Below are 15,753 nucleotides of genomic sequence, written 5' to 3'. Positions count from 1 at the left end.
CTGTGGGAAAGGCATACTTCAGTGGGGGTACCAGAGACATCTGTGCCTGAAAATGTGGTATAATTGGAATATGTATCCTTTAGAAGTGCACAGCATGGCAAAACTTGGATTGCCGGAGTGATTTGCTCAAAATATGAATTGTCTGGGGTATGGGGGAAGGAGGAAGAAAGATAACCTTGATAGCCACTTCAAACTCTTACATGTCGGTGAACTTTTGTTGTTTTGATCGTCTCTAATTTCTCAAACTTATTTTTGCATATACCCAGATAAAAATTATTGTAAATCATTCAACTTCTGTAGGTCAGACTTGGTGCAGTCTTCTTATTCAAAGCAGTTTTACTTAGTTTTGTAAGCTGAGTCTCTCAGAAAAAGAAAGCTAGTCATGCCGCTACCTGTAGTTTCATTAAGTGCTCATGGTTTAAATAACATGAGGCAGGGGGCTTTCTACCACTTTATGTGACCAAAATGGTGATAGAATGCTTCTGGAAGATACTGAGTCTCAATTCAGTTGTCTCTGTCTTGATCATGTAATCCACCTATTTAGCATCTAGTACCTGACATTCTATATAGAATAATAGAATGGTTTGGGTTGGAAAGGACTTCAAGATCATCTAGTTTCAACCCCTAGCTATGGGCAGGGACAACCTCCCATTAGGTCACTCAAGGGACCTGTCCAGCCTGCCCTTGAATACTGCCAGCATTCACAACAAGGACAGCCTTTTACAGTGCCTTTATATCTATCCTTATATCTAACCTAAATATCCCCTGTTCAAGTTTGAACCTGTTACCCCTTGTTCTGTCACTACAGTCCCTGATGAAGAGTCCCTGATGAAGAGTCCCTGTCAGCATCCTTGTAGGTCCTCTTCAGATACTGGAAGGCTGCTGTGAGTCTCCACAAAGCTGCTCTTTTCCAGGCTGAACAGCCCCAACTTTTCCAGCCTGTTTTCATACAGGAAGTGCTCCAGCCCTGTTATCCTTGTGGCCCACCTCTGGACTTACTCCAGCAGCTCCATATCCTTCTTATGTTGAGAACTGCACACAGTACTCCAGGTGGGGTCTCATAAAAGCAGAGTAGAGGGATAGGATCGCTCCTTTGACCTGCTGGTCACATTCCTTTTGATGCGGCCCAGTATATGGTTGACTTTCTGGGCTGTGAGCACACACTGAAGTCAGCTCATGTTCAGCTTCTCATTGACCAACACCCCCAAGTCCTTCACTCCAGGGCTGCTCTGAATCCCTTCTCTGCTCAACTTGTAGCTGTGCCTGGTATTTCCTTGACCTAGGGGCAGGACCTTGCACTTTGCTTTGTTGAACATCATGAGGTTTGCATTGGCCCTCAAGCATGTCAAGGTCATTCTGGATGGCATTCCTTCCCTCCAGCATGTCAACTGCACCAAACAGTTGGGTGCCATTGGCAGACTTGCTGAGGGTGCACACAATCCTTCTCTCCATGTCACTGACAAAGATGTTGAACAGGATCAGTCCCAACACCAGCCCCTGAGGGATACCCCTCGTTATTGGTCTCGAGACGGACATTGAGTAGTTGACCACGACTCTCTGGTGTGGCCATCCAGCCGCTTCTTTATCCAGCAGGTGATCCATCCATCAGATCCATGCCTCTCCAACTTAGAGACAAGGCTATCATGTGGGACAGTGTCTTGTGTGGGACAATGTCTTGTGTGGGACTTGTGAAAAGTCCAGGTAGACTAAGTCAGTTGCTCTGCCTCTACCCATCAGTTCTGTAGTCCCATCGTAGGAGGCCACCAAATTGGTCTGGCAGGATTTGCCCTTAGTGAAGCTATGTTGTCTGTTACCAATTGCCTCATTGCTTTTCATGTGACTTAGCATGGCTTCCAGGAGAATTTGCTCCATGATTTTGCCAGGCACAGAGGTGAGACCAACTGGTCTGTGGGGATATATTTCCCTTTTTCCAGTCATCAGGAACTTTTGCCTGACTACCATGACTTCTCAAATATGATGGACAGTGGCTTAGGGACTTCATTTAAGGATTGCCCAGAGGTTCTGAGGGAACTATCAATGATCTCAAACGTGATCTTCTCTTACAGTGGGCTTAAGGGCTTCATTCACCCGGTGCCTGCGTATATGTCTTCTGTGACTTGAGCAGCATGGTCAGAGCACTTGCCAGTGAAGACTGAGGCAAAGAATTCACTGAGAACCTCAGTCTTCTCCAAATCCAAGGTAGCCCGGTCTCCTGTTTCCTTCTAGAGAGGGCCCACATTATCACTAGTCTTTCTTTGGCCGCAACATTCCTTTAGAAGACTCTCTTACTATCCTTGACATCTGTGGCCAGACTCAATTTTAACTGGGCTTTAGCTTTCCTGAACTGATCGCTAGCTTCTTGGGCAGTACCCTTCTTGAAGGTCTACTTTTGAGCATAGGTGTGCATTTGAAATGTGGAAGTGATAACAAAGCAGGCTTGAGTAATGCAGACTTAAGTCCAGTAAAGTCCCTTACTTTTTCTGCTCTAGTTAGGCACTTGACTCGCAAGGGATTGGCAAGTCTACCAGCCATACAGACCTAAAGGTCTGCAGATGAGAAACAGAAGATCTTTGAAAATAGTATGGTTAATATATTACATTGCCTTTAGGTTCCTGGTTACTAAAATAGCATTAAAATATTGTGTTTAGTGTTTATGTACAAAGGCTTGGAGTCCTTGTGCTTTTGTGAAAAAAATACAAATGTGTATTTGTTGGGTTTGGTTCCAGAACTGTTGGAGCTCATAACCTGGTATTTCAAGTCAGAAAAAAAAAATTCTTCTCTTTGGCAGGGTACTTGAAATGCTTTTTTAAGGTGTATGGGTTGGTGTGGTTTGGTTTTTGGTTTTGTTTTGTTTGCTTGTTTTTGTGTTTTGGTGGTGGTGCTTTTTTTCGTTGTGTTTTTGTTGGTGGTGGTGGTTTGGTTGGGGGTTTTTGTGTGGTTGTTTTTTTGTTTTTTTTTTAGCTAAAGATACATTTGTGACAAACTCTGATAGCAGAGCTTTTTGGGCAAATGCTAGGTAGGCATGGGCATGAATTAATGAATGTGCTAAAATCTTTGCTAGCCGCCTTAGTTGCTAGTACTTTTTTTTTTTTTTTAAATGATCGATGTTACCCCTGTTCTCAAAAGAAATAAACATCTTGCTTGAAACCTGCAATGAAGAACAAAATCAAAAAGTCCTGTGTAACTGATGGAGAAGGAAGGTGAATTTTTGTGTTAGAAATTCATCTTCCAGCTGCCAGAAACAGCTACATCAGATGCTTTTTCTTGCCTATTTGGTGTTGACCAGAGCACAGGGCACTCTCAAGCCAGTTATGGATATCTAATTAAGCTCTTTAATGGTACTTTGCTTTACGTTGGAAGAATTAAACTATAAAAAACAGAAGTTGTCTTCATGACTGAATGCGTTTCCTTTATAAGTTCGTATGTGGGCTGTATTGTTTCTTTTCAAGTCGAGCTGTTTTCAAATTGAAACTGGCTGAATTGTTTATACAGACTTATGCCCAAATAACTGGCATTCTTAATGTTTGTGTGGCTTTTTTTCTGTGCAGTTTTGGGTAGATTGGGTCTTAATATAAGAAGAATAGTTATAAGGAAATAAGAGACTGCTGCAAAAAACTAGTAATAATGTCTATTCTAGCTCTGAAGATGTTACTTCATATGCAGTTGCTAATTGTTTATTAGAAAAGAGCCTGGATTTTTGTTAGGTTCCACAGTCAAGCCCAGATTTTAAAGGCAGTTTTATTTCAATGAGGCAATGAAGTTTCTTTGTTTGTCTCCCAAAAATAAAGGGGGATGTTTAATTCAAGTTGGTTTAAAAATAAGTATTAAACAGTATCAAATTATAATATTTCTTTTTTTGTTGTAGGAAGAAATCTACTTCATCTAACTCACTCCTAATTCAGTCCTGCTAATCTGCTAATACTGTAGACTGAAAAATTTTTTGCTGTTGCCAGAATCCCCTGTAATGGGCAAGGAGCCTGAAAGAATACAAATCATTGTTTTTTAACTTTAAAAAAAAATATTTGTGTTTTACAGGTAAGAAACTATTATACTTCACCTACAGCAGTAGATTTAGCTTCTGCATCTGTAAAGCCTTGCATTTTAAATGGTTTCTGAATGCTTTAAGTTTTTCTTGTTCCTGATGTCCACTAAAGGCTTACGTATCTGATTTCTGTAGGTTCACATTTACAACCTTCTTTCTGCAGTTCAGACTTTGTGCCCATTCCTTCCCTTTCCTTGCAGCTTTTCTTGGATTGCTTTCTAGATGGCTGTTTCTAACTTTGTCTTTAACCCACCCTCCTGTTACACTATATTCTTTCTCAGCCCTGCTTTGGTCTTACAACGGGAATCAAGGGTCATTAGACACACTGCTGTGGTTATTCTATTTGTTTTGCAGAGAATATGTTTTAAAGTGTTTTGCTTTTGTGCCAGGAGGTGTAAGTGCTGCCCACTTTCTCATTCTTTGGGAGAATTCCAAAGCAAATATGTTCATGAACTGGTATATATTAGGTATGACTGCTGTTTAGCACTATAGGTTGTAATATTGAAGTGTGGTAATACTATCTTTTTCAACTGAATTTCTGGTACTAAACTGCGTGCTTCAGTGTCAAATTGTTCTGTGAATAGCTATGCACTGCTTAGCTTGCTTTTTATATTATTATGGAGCTGTCTTCTGTAAGTACATAGATATATTCGTTTTGAATATAGTTGGGAGAATTCAAAATAAGAATATAACTGAATTTTTTGGCCAGTAAATGTTTTAAATGTGTAAATATTCAACTATTGAAGTGGAGTTACTAGAAAATAATTCATCCTTTTTATTTGGGCTGGGGAGATCAGTGTGTAATTTGTAGCTATTTCAGGTAATGAAGATCTAATTTATTAACACACCATGGGTTGTGATAGAGTATAAGAGTTGACAGGGATACACATGTACTTGGTATAAAATTGCTCTTGTAACTTCATGGCAAGCTATAGATTTCAGCTGATTTTTGTGCTTTTGCTGGACAATTATGACCTCTTGAGTTTTTGAGAGATTGGTGTCTTTGAATAAACATTAACTAGTTTGGACTCGTTCATGTACTTCAGCATGCCAAAGCAATTGATTACTGGGATGTACAGTCATAATAGGCATGTGTGTATATGCACATGATGGCTATTATCTACATATTATGTAAAAGTATATATATAGTTCTGGTCTAGATAGAAGTGCAGCTAGTATGCATAAATAAGGAAGGCTACTGTGGTAAGTAAGGGTGAAAGTGATACAATTTCTATCTCAATCCTTAACTGTTCTGCTTCTGTAGCAGGCTCCCTTTTCCTTTGTCTGATATTTGCCTTCTTATTAGGAGGAAGAGGCAGCTGTTAAAAGAGGATGTTATGCAAATTACTGTGTCTTTATGCAGTTTTCTGACTTGTTTCTCTTCCAGTCAAACAAGGACCACTACGTGATGTCTTTTGCTTGTTTTTCACTTGGGTATGTAGTTACCCTCTGAAGGTATAGTGGTTGTATGTGCTTTAAATGAGTACAGTGTCTGGAAGGAATTGTATCTGTGGTACAAATTTAAATTGTCCAATAGTCAATGAGCGTGAGGAAGTGTTTCTCTTGTATTCTGAAATGGCTTGTGGTTACCCAGGATTTCTTGATGGTATTTGGGAGAAGGTGTGGTGTTTTGTTTGGCTTTTTTTTTTTTTTGGGGGGGGTGGTATAAGTGAAACTTTACCTGCAAATTGTTCAAAACACTGGAACGTTGCTAGCTTATGTGCAAAGAATGCTCCCCCACAATTCCTGAATGTTACAACTCGATGGTGAAGTCTTACTAAGATGATTGTAGAATCATAAAATGGTTTGGGTTGGAAGGGACTTTTAGAGCTCATCTAGTCCAGCCTCCCTTCAGAATGAAAAGAGAAGGGCTCGCACAACCTGTAGTCAGTAAAGTAATTCTTAATGCTAAGAAGTGGAATGGGTAAGCCTTCAGGGCAGTCAGGCATGGAAGCTGGGCCTCCACGGTACAGAGTATCATGTACCTCCACAGGTACAGAGTCTGTGCTGGCTGGGTACTCCTGTGATGCTGTGCTTATGGTGTTACGGAAAAGAGCCCTGGTGTGATGCAGTGTTGCCAGGGGAGCTATGCTGGAGGTAGACCCATTTCCATCATTTCTTCTTGGTCTTTGGGGTGGATACACCTCTATGGGCTACACGCCATCAGCTGCATGAGCAATAGCCATCGCTACCATGGTGTACTCCGTCTGATGCTGCTTTGTCTGTGTCTTCTGTGTCATCTGCCTTCCCCATGCAAAAGTGGGCAGCCACTCACTTGCTGCTTTGGGAACTTTTTGTTCCAATCATCCTTGAATCTGAGGGCCTTGAAGTTCAGCAGCTGGACCAGCTGTCAGGGCCTATGTATTTATAGGGCCTGGAACAAGAGGCAGTGAGGTAGCTTGTGACATCTGTGGGCCACTGTGGTGGCAATGTATGTGGACAAATATGACTGTTCTGGGAGTTGAGGGGGGTGGCAGTGGTCTGAAAGATCCTCTTATGGGAGGAGGAGGAGGTTCAGGTGGGCTGTGGGCCCCTTTCCTGAGGATTGCTCCACTTTGCCATCTTGCTGCTCCTTGGCCATAGGGACTGTCCTCCACTTCCCCTCTTGGTGCCTGAAGGACAGGCAGTTGTAGGCAGTAGGCTTATAGTGGGTGATGCTCTGGCTGAGTGAAATACAGTTTGAAAAGCAGCCACTCAGGTGCCTTCTTTTTCCATTGGGGTGACTGGTCATTCTGTTTAGCTCTAAAATTTGAGACATACACTTGTGCTTAGCTTTGCTTTGAACAGATGGTTTGCTTCCAGTGTAAGCATAAGCACTTTATAAATGATTATGATGCCTAATTACTCTGTTGCTTGGAGAAAGGAGGGGAAAAAAATAGAACTGGGAACTAATTAAATGTACCTCAAGGCTAACTGGTTGAGGTTATATGAAGCTGAAGCTGGCAGAAGGGCATGCATAGCATTTTAAAGAAATTTAATGCATTTAAAGGTCTTACAAAGATGGGTAAATTCTTTTAATGATAAAAGCATAATAATTTATCTTCAACATTACTTTGTCCTTCCCCAAACCTACCTGCCTCTGGTTTTTAGAATGCAATGGATTTTCTGCATCATAAATGCTTCTATCAGTAAGAAATACAAGACCTTCTTGAAAGCTTGTAGTGGCACCAAGGACTTTCTTGGTAGTTGCTTTGCTTGCATCCAACTACTAAGTTGTCTTTTGTTAGTTGCTACACAGGAGTTGTAAATCCCTGTTTTGCTGAAGTAGGCTGAATAATTTAGGATGTATTTTAGTCATGGGAAAGTTTGCTGTTGCAAAAGTGACTGATTCATGTGCGCTTGAACCCTCTAGTGAGAAAATAGGGTGCTACATAAAAAAAACTAATGTAACTGTCAATTTTTTTTTTTATAACAGTCCTTGTTGTAATTCTCTATGTAGTATTTCTCTGACTTTGGTATGTTGCAGAATCTTCAGCTTGACGCTGCTATGCTTTTTCTTTTAGAAGTTTCTCTTGCTGAAAAATGAAACTAGGTATTGCTGCAAAATCTATGAAGTACCTATTGGAAGCTCTATGTGCTTTTAACATCCAGTTGTCAGGTAGAACCAGCCTTCATCTGACTAGCAGAGGTTCCTCTGTTTTGTTTCTGCACTGGTCTAGATCCCTGGGTCTGCTTGTAGCTACCAATACCCACCTGTTACATAGAGGTATGAGGCACCAAGTTGTAAGTAACTCCATGCAGAGCGTTTCTTGTGTCTGTTTTACCTGAGGATGATGTTTAAAAGTTAAATGAGCAGGTAACTTTAATAGCTTTCTTATTTGCTTAAGGGACTTCTGGATGCTTTAAAGTAATGCATCTGTTTTGTAAAAAGTTCAGTATAGGAGACATTGTCCACAATGCTTGTCTGACTGGAATTCGTATCTTCATCCTGTAGATTGAAAGCAGAAATGCCTGTGTTCAGGAAAGGTGTTTGGTAGCTGTGTCGACTGGAAGTTACAGAAATTTATTGAGACAGTTGTTACCAGCTTGTTTTGTTGGAGATGCCAGTTAAGCCTTCAGCCTCTAGAAAGAGCCACAGACTTAATTACTGTTAAACAAAATACTGTGTGGTTTTCTGCAGTTGTAGTAGGCAGAAAGCTTCATATTCTTTCTGGTCTGAAAGAATTGTTTCTAAGCTTTATTTCTTCCCTTTAGTAAATAATTCAAGTGAGAATTTCAGTTACCTCTATCTCAGAGCAGTTGACAGGCTTTCTGCATTTTGGTGGGGTGCTTTCTTCTTTTCAGATTTAAGTCAGGTGTTTACCATGTGGAATGTTATTTCAGCATTCATTCAAATCTGCGAACAGTATTAACCAGGGAAACAAAGCAGTATTTTTCTGAATGCTAGGTGTTCCTTAAGATCTTGAATTGACATAACTTATACATCAGCAAGTTGATGTGAACATTCAGAAGTGTTGTTTCCATGAACTGGAAGTCTGTTAGTCTTGCTATCTGGAAATTTTCAGAGATTATAGAAAGCTAACTCAAGTTACAAAAGACAAATATCTGCAGCACGTTTACTGTCTTTTTCTTTCTACACTTGAGAGTTTTTAGTATTATCCTGGATTACTTTTCTTCTAGAAGTATCTAATCTTGAGCATGTCTAATGTTTAGCAGTCTCTTACATCTTTAATTGAATCCAAATGTGATTTTTCTGTTCGCATTGGTAGTGGAGTTGAACATTGGCAGTACCACAACCCAGTAGATTTGCGGAGTTTATCTTTGCAGATAGTGAAATTTAAGAGGAGCACCCCTGATTTGTGGACATCAGGCGTAATTGTGACTATGTTAATGGGACTGAAATTTGAAAAACATGAAGATAATTAAGAATTTCAGAATTGGTAGGTTTGGGGAGGGAGGATAGAAAAGTAGGCTGTGGGAAGAATAACAACTTTGTTTTTTAAATTTCCATTCAAAACTATGTTAGACTGATTCTAGATTATTGCCGGTGATAACGCCTAAGAAAATTCTCTTTTCTCCAGGGTTCCTGGACTTCATCCTTGGCACATTTTATGTTGTTTATCTTTCCTTATTTCAAAGGACCTGGGCTCCTGTTGAAAAGTGACGGAATAATCTCTGGCCAGCACCTGCCATGTTGAGGGAGCACCCCTAAAAGAGCTTGCCTGCGAGAGAGTTTGTGAAATAACGCAGTAACATGTTCGCAGTAGTATGCCTTTTTTTTTTTTTTTTTTTTGCTATTTTCCATTGTTGAATTTCTCTTGAAATAAGTAACTGAGAAATACATTGAAGCTACTGAAATGAGCTTTATTCGCTGCAGAGGGATTTACAGCTGGAATTAGCATTGATGGTTGTTACTTGCAAAGATGTTACTTTCATTAATTGTGGCAAGGGGAATGATCTGATCTGCTTTCTAGAGGCTTTAAAAAGGCAAACCAAACAGAACTTATCCCACAGCTAACAATGCACTCGTTTCACTTGCTTACAGTAAATCTGTGTAGGCTGAATACCCACCCACAAGCTAGTGTGTTTAACAACTTTGTATAATTTGATTTAAGCTAATTCATGAGATCAGATGTTTTGAACCCTACTTGTAAAGTTACTAATTCTTTTATTAGAAAATAATTTTTCTGTTTTTAACCACTTAATCCGTGCATGGGATCTCGGATGATAAGTACTGATACTGCAATTGAAATTAGCTGTACCTTTTCCTGATTTGTTTGGCTCCCTTATCTTTAAACGGAAAGCTACGTAATCTAGGGGCAGTTATGTATACTTATGCATTCTGACAAAAGGCTAAGCAAACCAAGGTGGCATTAAGTGATCAGTGTGTAATGGTTAAAGCAGCAGTGAAAATCCTGAAAGCAATTAGAACTTCTCTATAGTGAATATACCAGGCTTTTCAGTGTTTGGCCAAATACTGTCAGTCTTGCTGCTGAAGGTAATCATAAGGGGTTTGCTGGATGCTTGGACTTTTACCTGTTTTCTAAACTGCTCAGGTACTAAATTTGACACTTCACTGTTCTAAATAGCTTTAGTGTGGATGCTGAATCCACTTTTAACTTGGAAATAAATGCTTAAAGCTGTCTTTATCTTAGTTTGCATAAGAAGTAGATAGTTGTTTTGTTTGTGGGGTTTTTTTTTGGGGGGGGTGTCGTAGGTTTTTATAAGAATGTACAGCAAAAGCATTTAAGCTTGCTGCCTCATATCCCCTGCAGCTTACAGATGTATTTTTGCTAAAATACTACTATTCATCTATATTCTTTGCAGTAACCACATGTCCTCACAGCTGATGTGGCTAATATACACAGTAGTAACTAATGTATTGAATTGGAAGGCAGTTACTAAAGGAACAAAGGGAATGTTTCCTTATGAGTACTGCTTAAAAACCAATTACTGCTTCCAATTGTAAGGAAGGAAAGAAAAGTTTCTATTGCTGCACTCTAGTATCTATAGTATCTTTTAGTCCACGTTCTGCATTCATGTAAGACCAGCTGAAACTGTGTCAGAGGTTAAACGTCATATCCAAGACCTGTTTTGGAGAGGAGTGGGTGGAGCGAACGCTTGTATTGAGCTTAATGTGAAGTGAAAGCAAGCTCTATCATAGGCTGAAATACTCTTTCCTGATAGCACGGTTGTCTTGGTAGCAACTGCTTCCGAAGTGTCTTAGAGCAACAAAATTAACATATGCCAAAGCCTTTTATAAGGAAAGGTGAAGTTGCTCATCCTTACCCATTTCTCTTACAGTCTTTTGCAATGTTTGTGTTTGGGGCCATTGCCCTTTCACATGTTTGCATAAGATATTTTATTGTCAAATGTTATTGCTCGTGTGTCAAGTTTGTGGAGGGAGGGGCAGTGAGTGAGAATGTCCTGTGTTGAAATTAGCACCAGCACTTTGATGTGTACTGCCAGCAAGTTAAAATGTGTTATAATTCCTTAACATTCATAGGTGTGTCCTCCAGTGGTAGGAATAGTACTCAAGTGCGTTTATGCAGTGCTCATTTTATCTTTCCAAGCTCTATTAATTGCTGAGCACGTGGTTCTGAACCTGAAACCTGGTCCATAGATGAAAAACAGAGTTACCCTTATTTCTTTAATGCAGAGTAGCATGTTCCTTTCATGTAAGTAAAACCCTGGAGCTGTCTAACTTTATATTTAGATGCTAGAATATTGGCTGTTGCTGAAGGTACAAAAATTACTACAGAGTATTCAGTCATCTCAAGCCTGATTTTGTAACTTTTGATTGTCAGCATCTGTCGTGTCTCCTTTGAGTTCTAAAGTTTCTATGCATGCAGGTACCTTTGGGGTTAGAAGCTATAAAATACTAGTATGAAGTGTTACCTACAAATACTGCTTAAATAGATTTGTGAACTTAATGCTTTGTGTGTATTCTTCTTATCCAGACCAGCATGTTTTGGAAATTTGACCTCCATTCGTCATCCCACATAGATACACTTCTAGAGAGAGAAGATGTAACACTGAAGGAATTGATGGATGAAGAGGATGTTCTGCAAGAGTGCAAGGCTCAGAATCGCAAACTTATAGATTTTCTGCTGAAGTTAGAATGTTTGGAAGACTTAGTTTCATTTATTATCGAAGAGCCACCTCAAGACATGGATGAACAAATTCGATATAAGTAGGAAAATTTTGAGGGGGGGGGGGGGAGACTTGGGAAGGTGGAAAGGGGTATCTTACTCTGGTTAATTTGATAGTGTGTTTTGCATTCGTACTTGCTAGTACAATACCATTATCTTTAGAACAATTTTTTTTTTTTTTAGGAGGCTTTGTAGAACTTAAAAGTCAGTCTAGTATTTGCATTTTTTTCAAATGGAAGCCTCTTATCCACAAATCCATCCAAAACCAATTGCTGTCCAAAGGAGGTTTAAAGAAAAAAAATTAAAAAAAAAAAAAAAAAAAATTGGAGCTCTCATAAACAATCTTGTAGTTGTGATGATTAAGGAAACACTTTAATGGAAACCCCTATTTGGTAGTATAGTTAAGTGCTTGGCTTTGTTTTATTGATGATTGGAAAGATGTTTTGAAGATGCTTATGAAAGAATGTACTTAACATGTGATTACTAATGTCCTCCTTTGCAGAGGAATTGTAGGAATTCCTTTGTAGGAATTAATTAGCTATGGCCATGACTTCAGCTAGCTTGCTGAGAAGGTTCAAACTCGAAAGTCAACCTAGCAGTTTGTATAAAAGAATTTATACTGTTTTGGGCCTATTTTAGAGTTGTCTATGCAGACAGTAGCTTTTTTTTCTTAAAACAGTATGGGAGAAAAAAATAATAAGCTACACTGTTAGTTGCAGCACTTCACCATTTCTGGTAAACCAAGCCTCCTGTAAGTGTTTCTAGTAGCATTTGAAACTTAAGCTTCTTTCATTTAAAAACCTTAGGCTGTCAGTCAAAACTGTCTTTAGTCTGAGTAGGTGATAGTACATCAAATGCAGGAAATTACTGGTCTTGATGGCCTCTTAGTTGAATTACTCAGTGTTCTGGACTATGTTTCTGCTTTGGTGTCGTGAAGCAGTACTAGCTAGTTTTGCAGGTTTTGTCAGACTGACTAGTTTACTGAGCTTCTGCATAACTACAGTATGTATACATATTTTAATATCCTGAAACTACTCCTTTTGGCCATTTTAATATAATCCCTGTTATATCAGAGAGAGGCAAACACGCTTTTTTCCCCAGTATTAGTCCAGTACTTCAGTCTGCTTAACTTCTTGGTAACTAACTTTTTCCTATCAAAAAAAGAAGTTGCTTCTGCAAGGAGAAGACTTGAACAGATAGGCTTAATGATAGAACAGGAGACTTTAATAGTAGATCTTAAGATAAAAGCTTGCCCTTTCCTTTCCCCACTTCCCTAGTGTTATCCTGTTGCTGCTGAAGATCAGAGTAGTCCATTTCTTAAAGGAAAGAATAGAGTTTGTATGCTGAATGTACAGTTACATTACAATGCAGTAGTTTGCTGCTTTAATTAGTGCAGACCAACCTTGCTTGAAAACTTGGTCAGAAGCTCTACCAGATTCTGAATTCAGAGCTGGGAGTGTGACAACTTTGAAGTATGACTAACAGTATGATTTTATTTATTTATTATTCCCCCCCCCAGATATCCAAACATATCGTGTGAGCTGCTTACATCAGATGTCTCACAGATCAATGATAGGCTGGGAGAAGAAGAATCCTTACTTATGAAACTGTACAGCTTCCTCCTGAATGAATCTCCTCTAAACCCTTTACTGGCCAGTTTCTTCAGCAAGGTGCTAAGTATTCTAATAAGCAGAAAACCAGAAGAGGTAAATATTTGCAGCCTTTCCAGTTTAACGAGTTCTCTAATAAAGTTGCATTTGGCAATGCTGCTTAATGACTACCTGTTGAGGATAGCAGCAAAGTCAAAAGAGGGCATTCAACTTCTATGCTAGCTGAAGATGCTAACCATTTTTAACGGTATGCACAGGATTAAAAAAATGTATTTCGATAAATGCAAATCGAATACATCATACTTGCCTGAGCTATGTGTGCGATCAACGTAAGGAAAAACATGACTGCTACTGCTGAACCCAGGACAAGTGCTTACCATTTGGCTTAGCTTAGCTCAGTATTTTATATGATGATACTTGTATAAATTGTTAAAGGTGAAGGTAAATGATTTGAATTGGTAGGAATGCATCCAATTTGGTGTGAAGAGTTGGTGTAGAACAAGTTAAGAGATGTTTGGAGTCCTTGTTCATAAATGTTGTTGTACTGTTCATGTGGCCCAGTACTGCAAGCAGCTGCAATGATGGGCTGTCAGACCTCAGCAAATTAAGTTTGTGACTGTTCTGTGATTTAGCAAGCTCTGTATTTCTTTGCATTATGTTATGGTCTTGCTGTGTCAAGCTTTGCTCAGTCAGTAGGAATGAGAGTAATTTGTACCAAAAAGGAGACCTGACAGCGCAGTGGATTATAAGTAGCTTATGGTCAGCCAGTTAGGCTTGAGAGGAGGTCCAAGACACACTGCACATTGCATGGATCTGTCATGTGCCACTTTTGCTACTTTATACATGTATATTAGTTTATCTTGCCTTGTACTGCAAGCTTTAAGTAGCAAAAGTGTCCTAAGAACTTCTTATTTATTCTCTCCATTTGCTAGGAGAGAGAAGCTAAATCTGGTTGGTGTAATTTACCATGTGAAATATAGATAAGTAAATGCAAGCGTAATTCTTTTTAATTTCTAGATTGTGGATTTTTTAAAGAAGAAACATGATTTTGTAGACCTCATTATTAAGCACATAGGGACCTCTGCTATCATGGACTTGCTGCTCAGGCTACTGACTTGCATAGAACCTCCGCAGCCTCGGCAAGAAGTGTTAAATGTAAGTAAAGTGTCTCAAAAGATTTTCATCTGACATTTGTGAACTGTAAAACGGTTTATATTCTGCTGGGTTTACTTAGTTCTTTAGTGTGCTGAAGTTCAGTGTGTGGGTTTTGGTTTGGTTTTGTGGGGTTTTGGGCTGCTTTTGTTTGCTTGTTTTTTCATGGCACTGCTAGTACTTTTTCAGCACAGCCACTGTGCTGGTGGAGATGATTTAGAAACTGAGAGGCTGATCTGTTCCCCTGGGTTTTAATATCTAACTTACAACTGCCAGATGCAGTTTTTAAAAAGTTTTGGACTTTAGTGAACATCTTTTTATTTTTTTTCCGTTTATTTAAAAATAAGGCTTTATTTTTTGTAATTGCTCAGAAAGACTGACTTTTACCTTTTACTTCTGAAGTATTGTTAGTCCTTGTTTAGTAATATTAACAGTATGACTTATCGCAATTGTCAAATGACTACTTTTAATTTTGTTAATTAATTCACGTGCATAAAATTCTTACATTCACAAACACTTTTACAGTGGCTAAATGAGGAGCGAATCATCCAGAGGCTTGTGGAAATTGTACATCCATCTCAAGATGAAGATGTAAGTATTGGTCTGAAGCTCTTCTGGGTCTATCTGTTCAGCAAGTTGTTGTACATCATAGTACTAGAATTTTTGGGGTTTACTGTTTTCTGCCCTTTTCAGTAAACTCCATCCCCCTTCCCCCTTTTTGGTCCCACTTCAATCCATGTCAAAGCTGTATACGTATTCTATGTTTTGCCACCTTAATATGCAAATTATTCTTGCCTCATGCCTCAGGCTCGTTTTGTCTTGTTAAGGTTTTGTTACAGCATAAAGCTATTGTCTGAACGTTTATTGTGTAGGAGAGATTTGTCTGAGGTGAAACTTCTGCCTTTTTTAGTTGGAAGAGTTACAGTCCAGCTTGTTGTTACTCTTACAGTGAAGCTTTGTTTTTCTGTTCCAGAGGCATTCAAATGCATCACAGTCACTCTGTGAAATTATTCGTTTAAGCAGAGACCAGATGTTGCAAGTACAGAACAGTTCAGAACCGGATCCACTGCTTGCAAGTCTAGAGAAGTAAGTTGGCTTGCTCCATTCTTGATTTATTTTCAGTTCATAAAAAGGTTTTTAATTTCCGACCTTGAAAACCATTAGAAATGGCAAGCTCCATTCTTCAGTTGAGTTTTCTTGACTGTCATCTGTGTAGTGCAAAATAATTCAGCAGGTAAGCAGAGCCCACCTGGAGGACTTCTTGGGGTGAGATGTGTCTCATTAAAATATTTCCTACTTTGCCAGAGTTAGTGGGATCAAACATGCCGAGGTCAGCTTGATACTTTGCAGAGTATTC

At 39.2% G+C, this 15,753-nt stretch overlaps 1 protein-coding gene across 11 annotated transcripts in view; it reads left to right on the top strand.

Moving 5' to 3' along the window:
* Positions 1–3,303: 3,303 nt before the first annotated feature.
* Positions 3,304–15,753, top strand: part of PPP6R3 (protein phosphatase 6 regulatory subunit 3) — a 52,022-nt gene continuing 39,572 nt past the window's right edge. For 4 of the 11 annotated variants that reach the window (XR_008972349.1, XM_057410916.1, XM_057410911.1 and 1 more), the window contains exons 1-6: positions 8,184–9,248; positions 11,443–11,675; positions 13,154–13,340; positions 14,262–14,399; positions 14,922–14,987; positions 15,370–15,482. Coding sequence is in view for 10 of the 11 variants with exons in the window: in XM_057410916.1 (XP_057266899.1) it covers positions 9,237–9,248; positions 11,443–11,675; positions 13,154–13,340; positions 14,262–14,399; positions 14,922–14,987; positions 15,370–15,482 (749 nt within the window). In the remaining variant the exon portion in view is untranslated. Of the gene's footprint in view, positions 4,036–8,183; positions 9,249–11,442; positions 11,676–13,153; positions 13,341–13,411; positions 13,492–14,261; positions 14,400–14,921; positions 14,988–15,369; positions 15,483–15,753 lie in introns of those variants that run through there. The other 7 variants (XM_057410917.1, XM_057410915.1, XM_057410910.1 and 4 more) reach the window with 5 other exon arrangements.

This window comes from Pezoporus wallicus, unplaced genomic scaffold (genome assembly GCF_028554395.1).
Source record: "Pezoporus wallicus isolate ANWC-B61680 ecotype Strahan unplaced genomic scaffold, APGP_CSIRO_Pwel_v1 contig_5958, whole genome shotgun sequence".
In the NCBI taxonomy this organism is placed as follows: Eukaryota; Metazoa; Chordata; class Aves; order Psittaciformes; family Psittacidae; genus Pezoporus; species Pezoporus wallicus.
The sequence above is the reverse complement of the archived record's forward strand: the minus strand, read 5'-3'. Positions and strand labels throughout refer to the sequence as shown.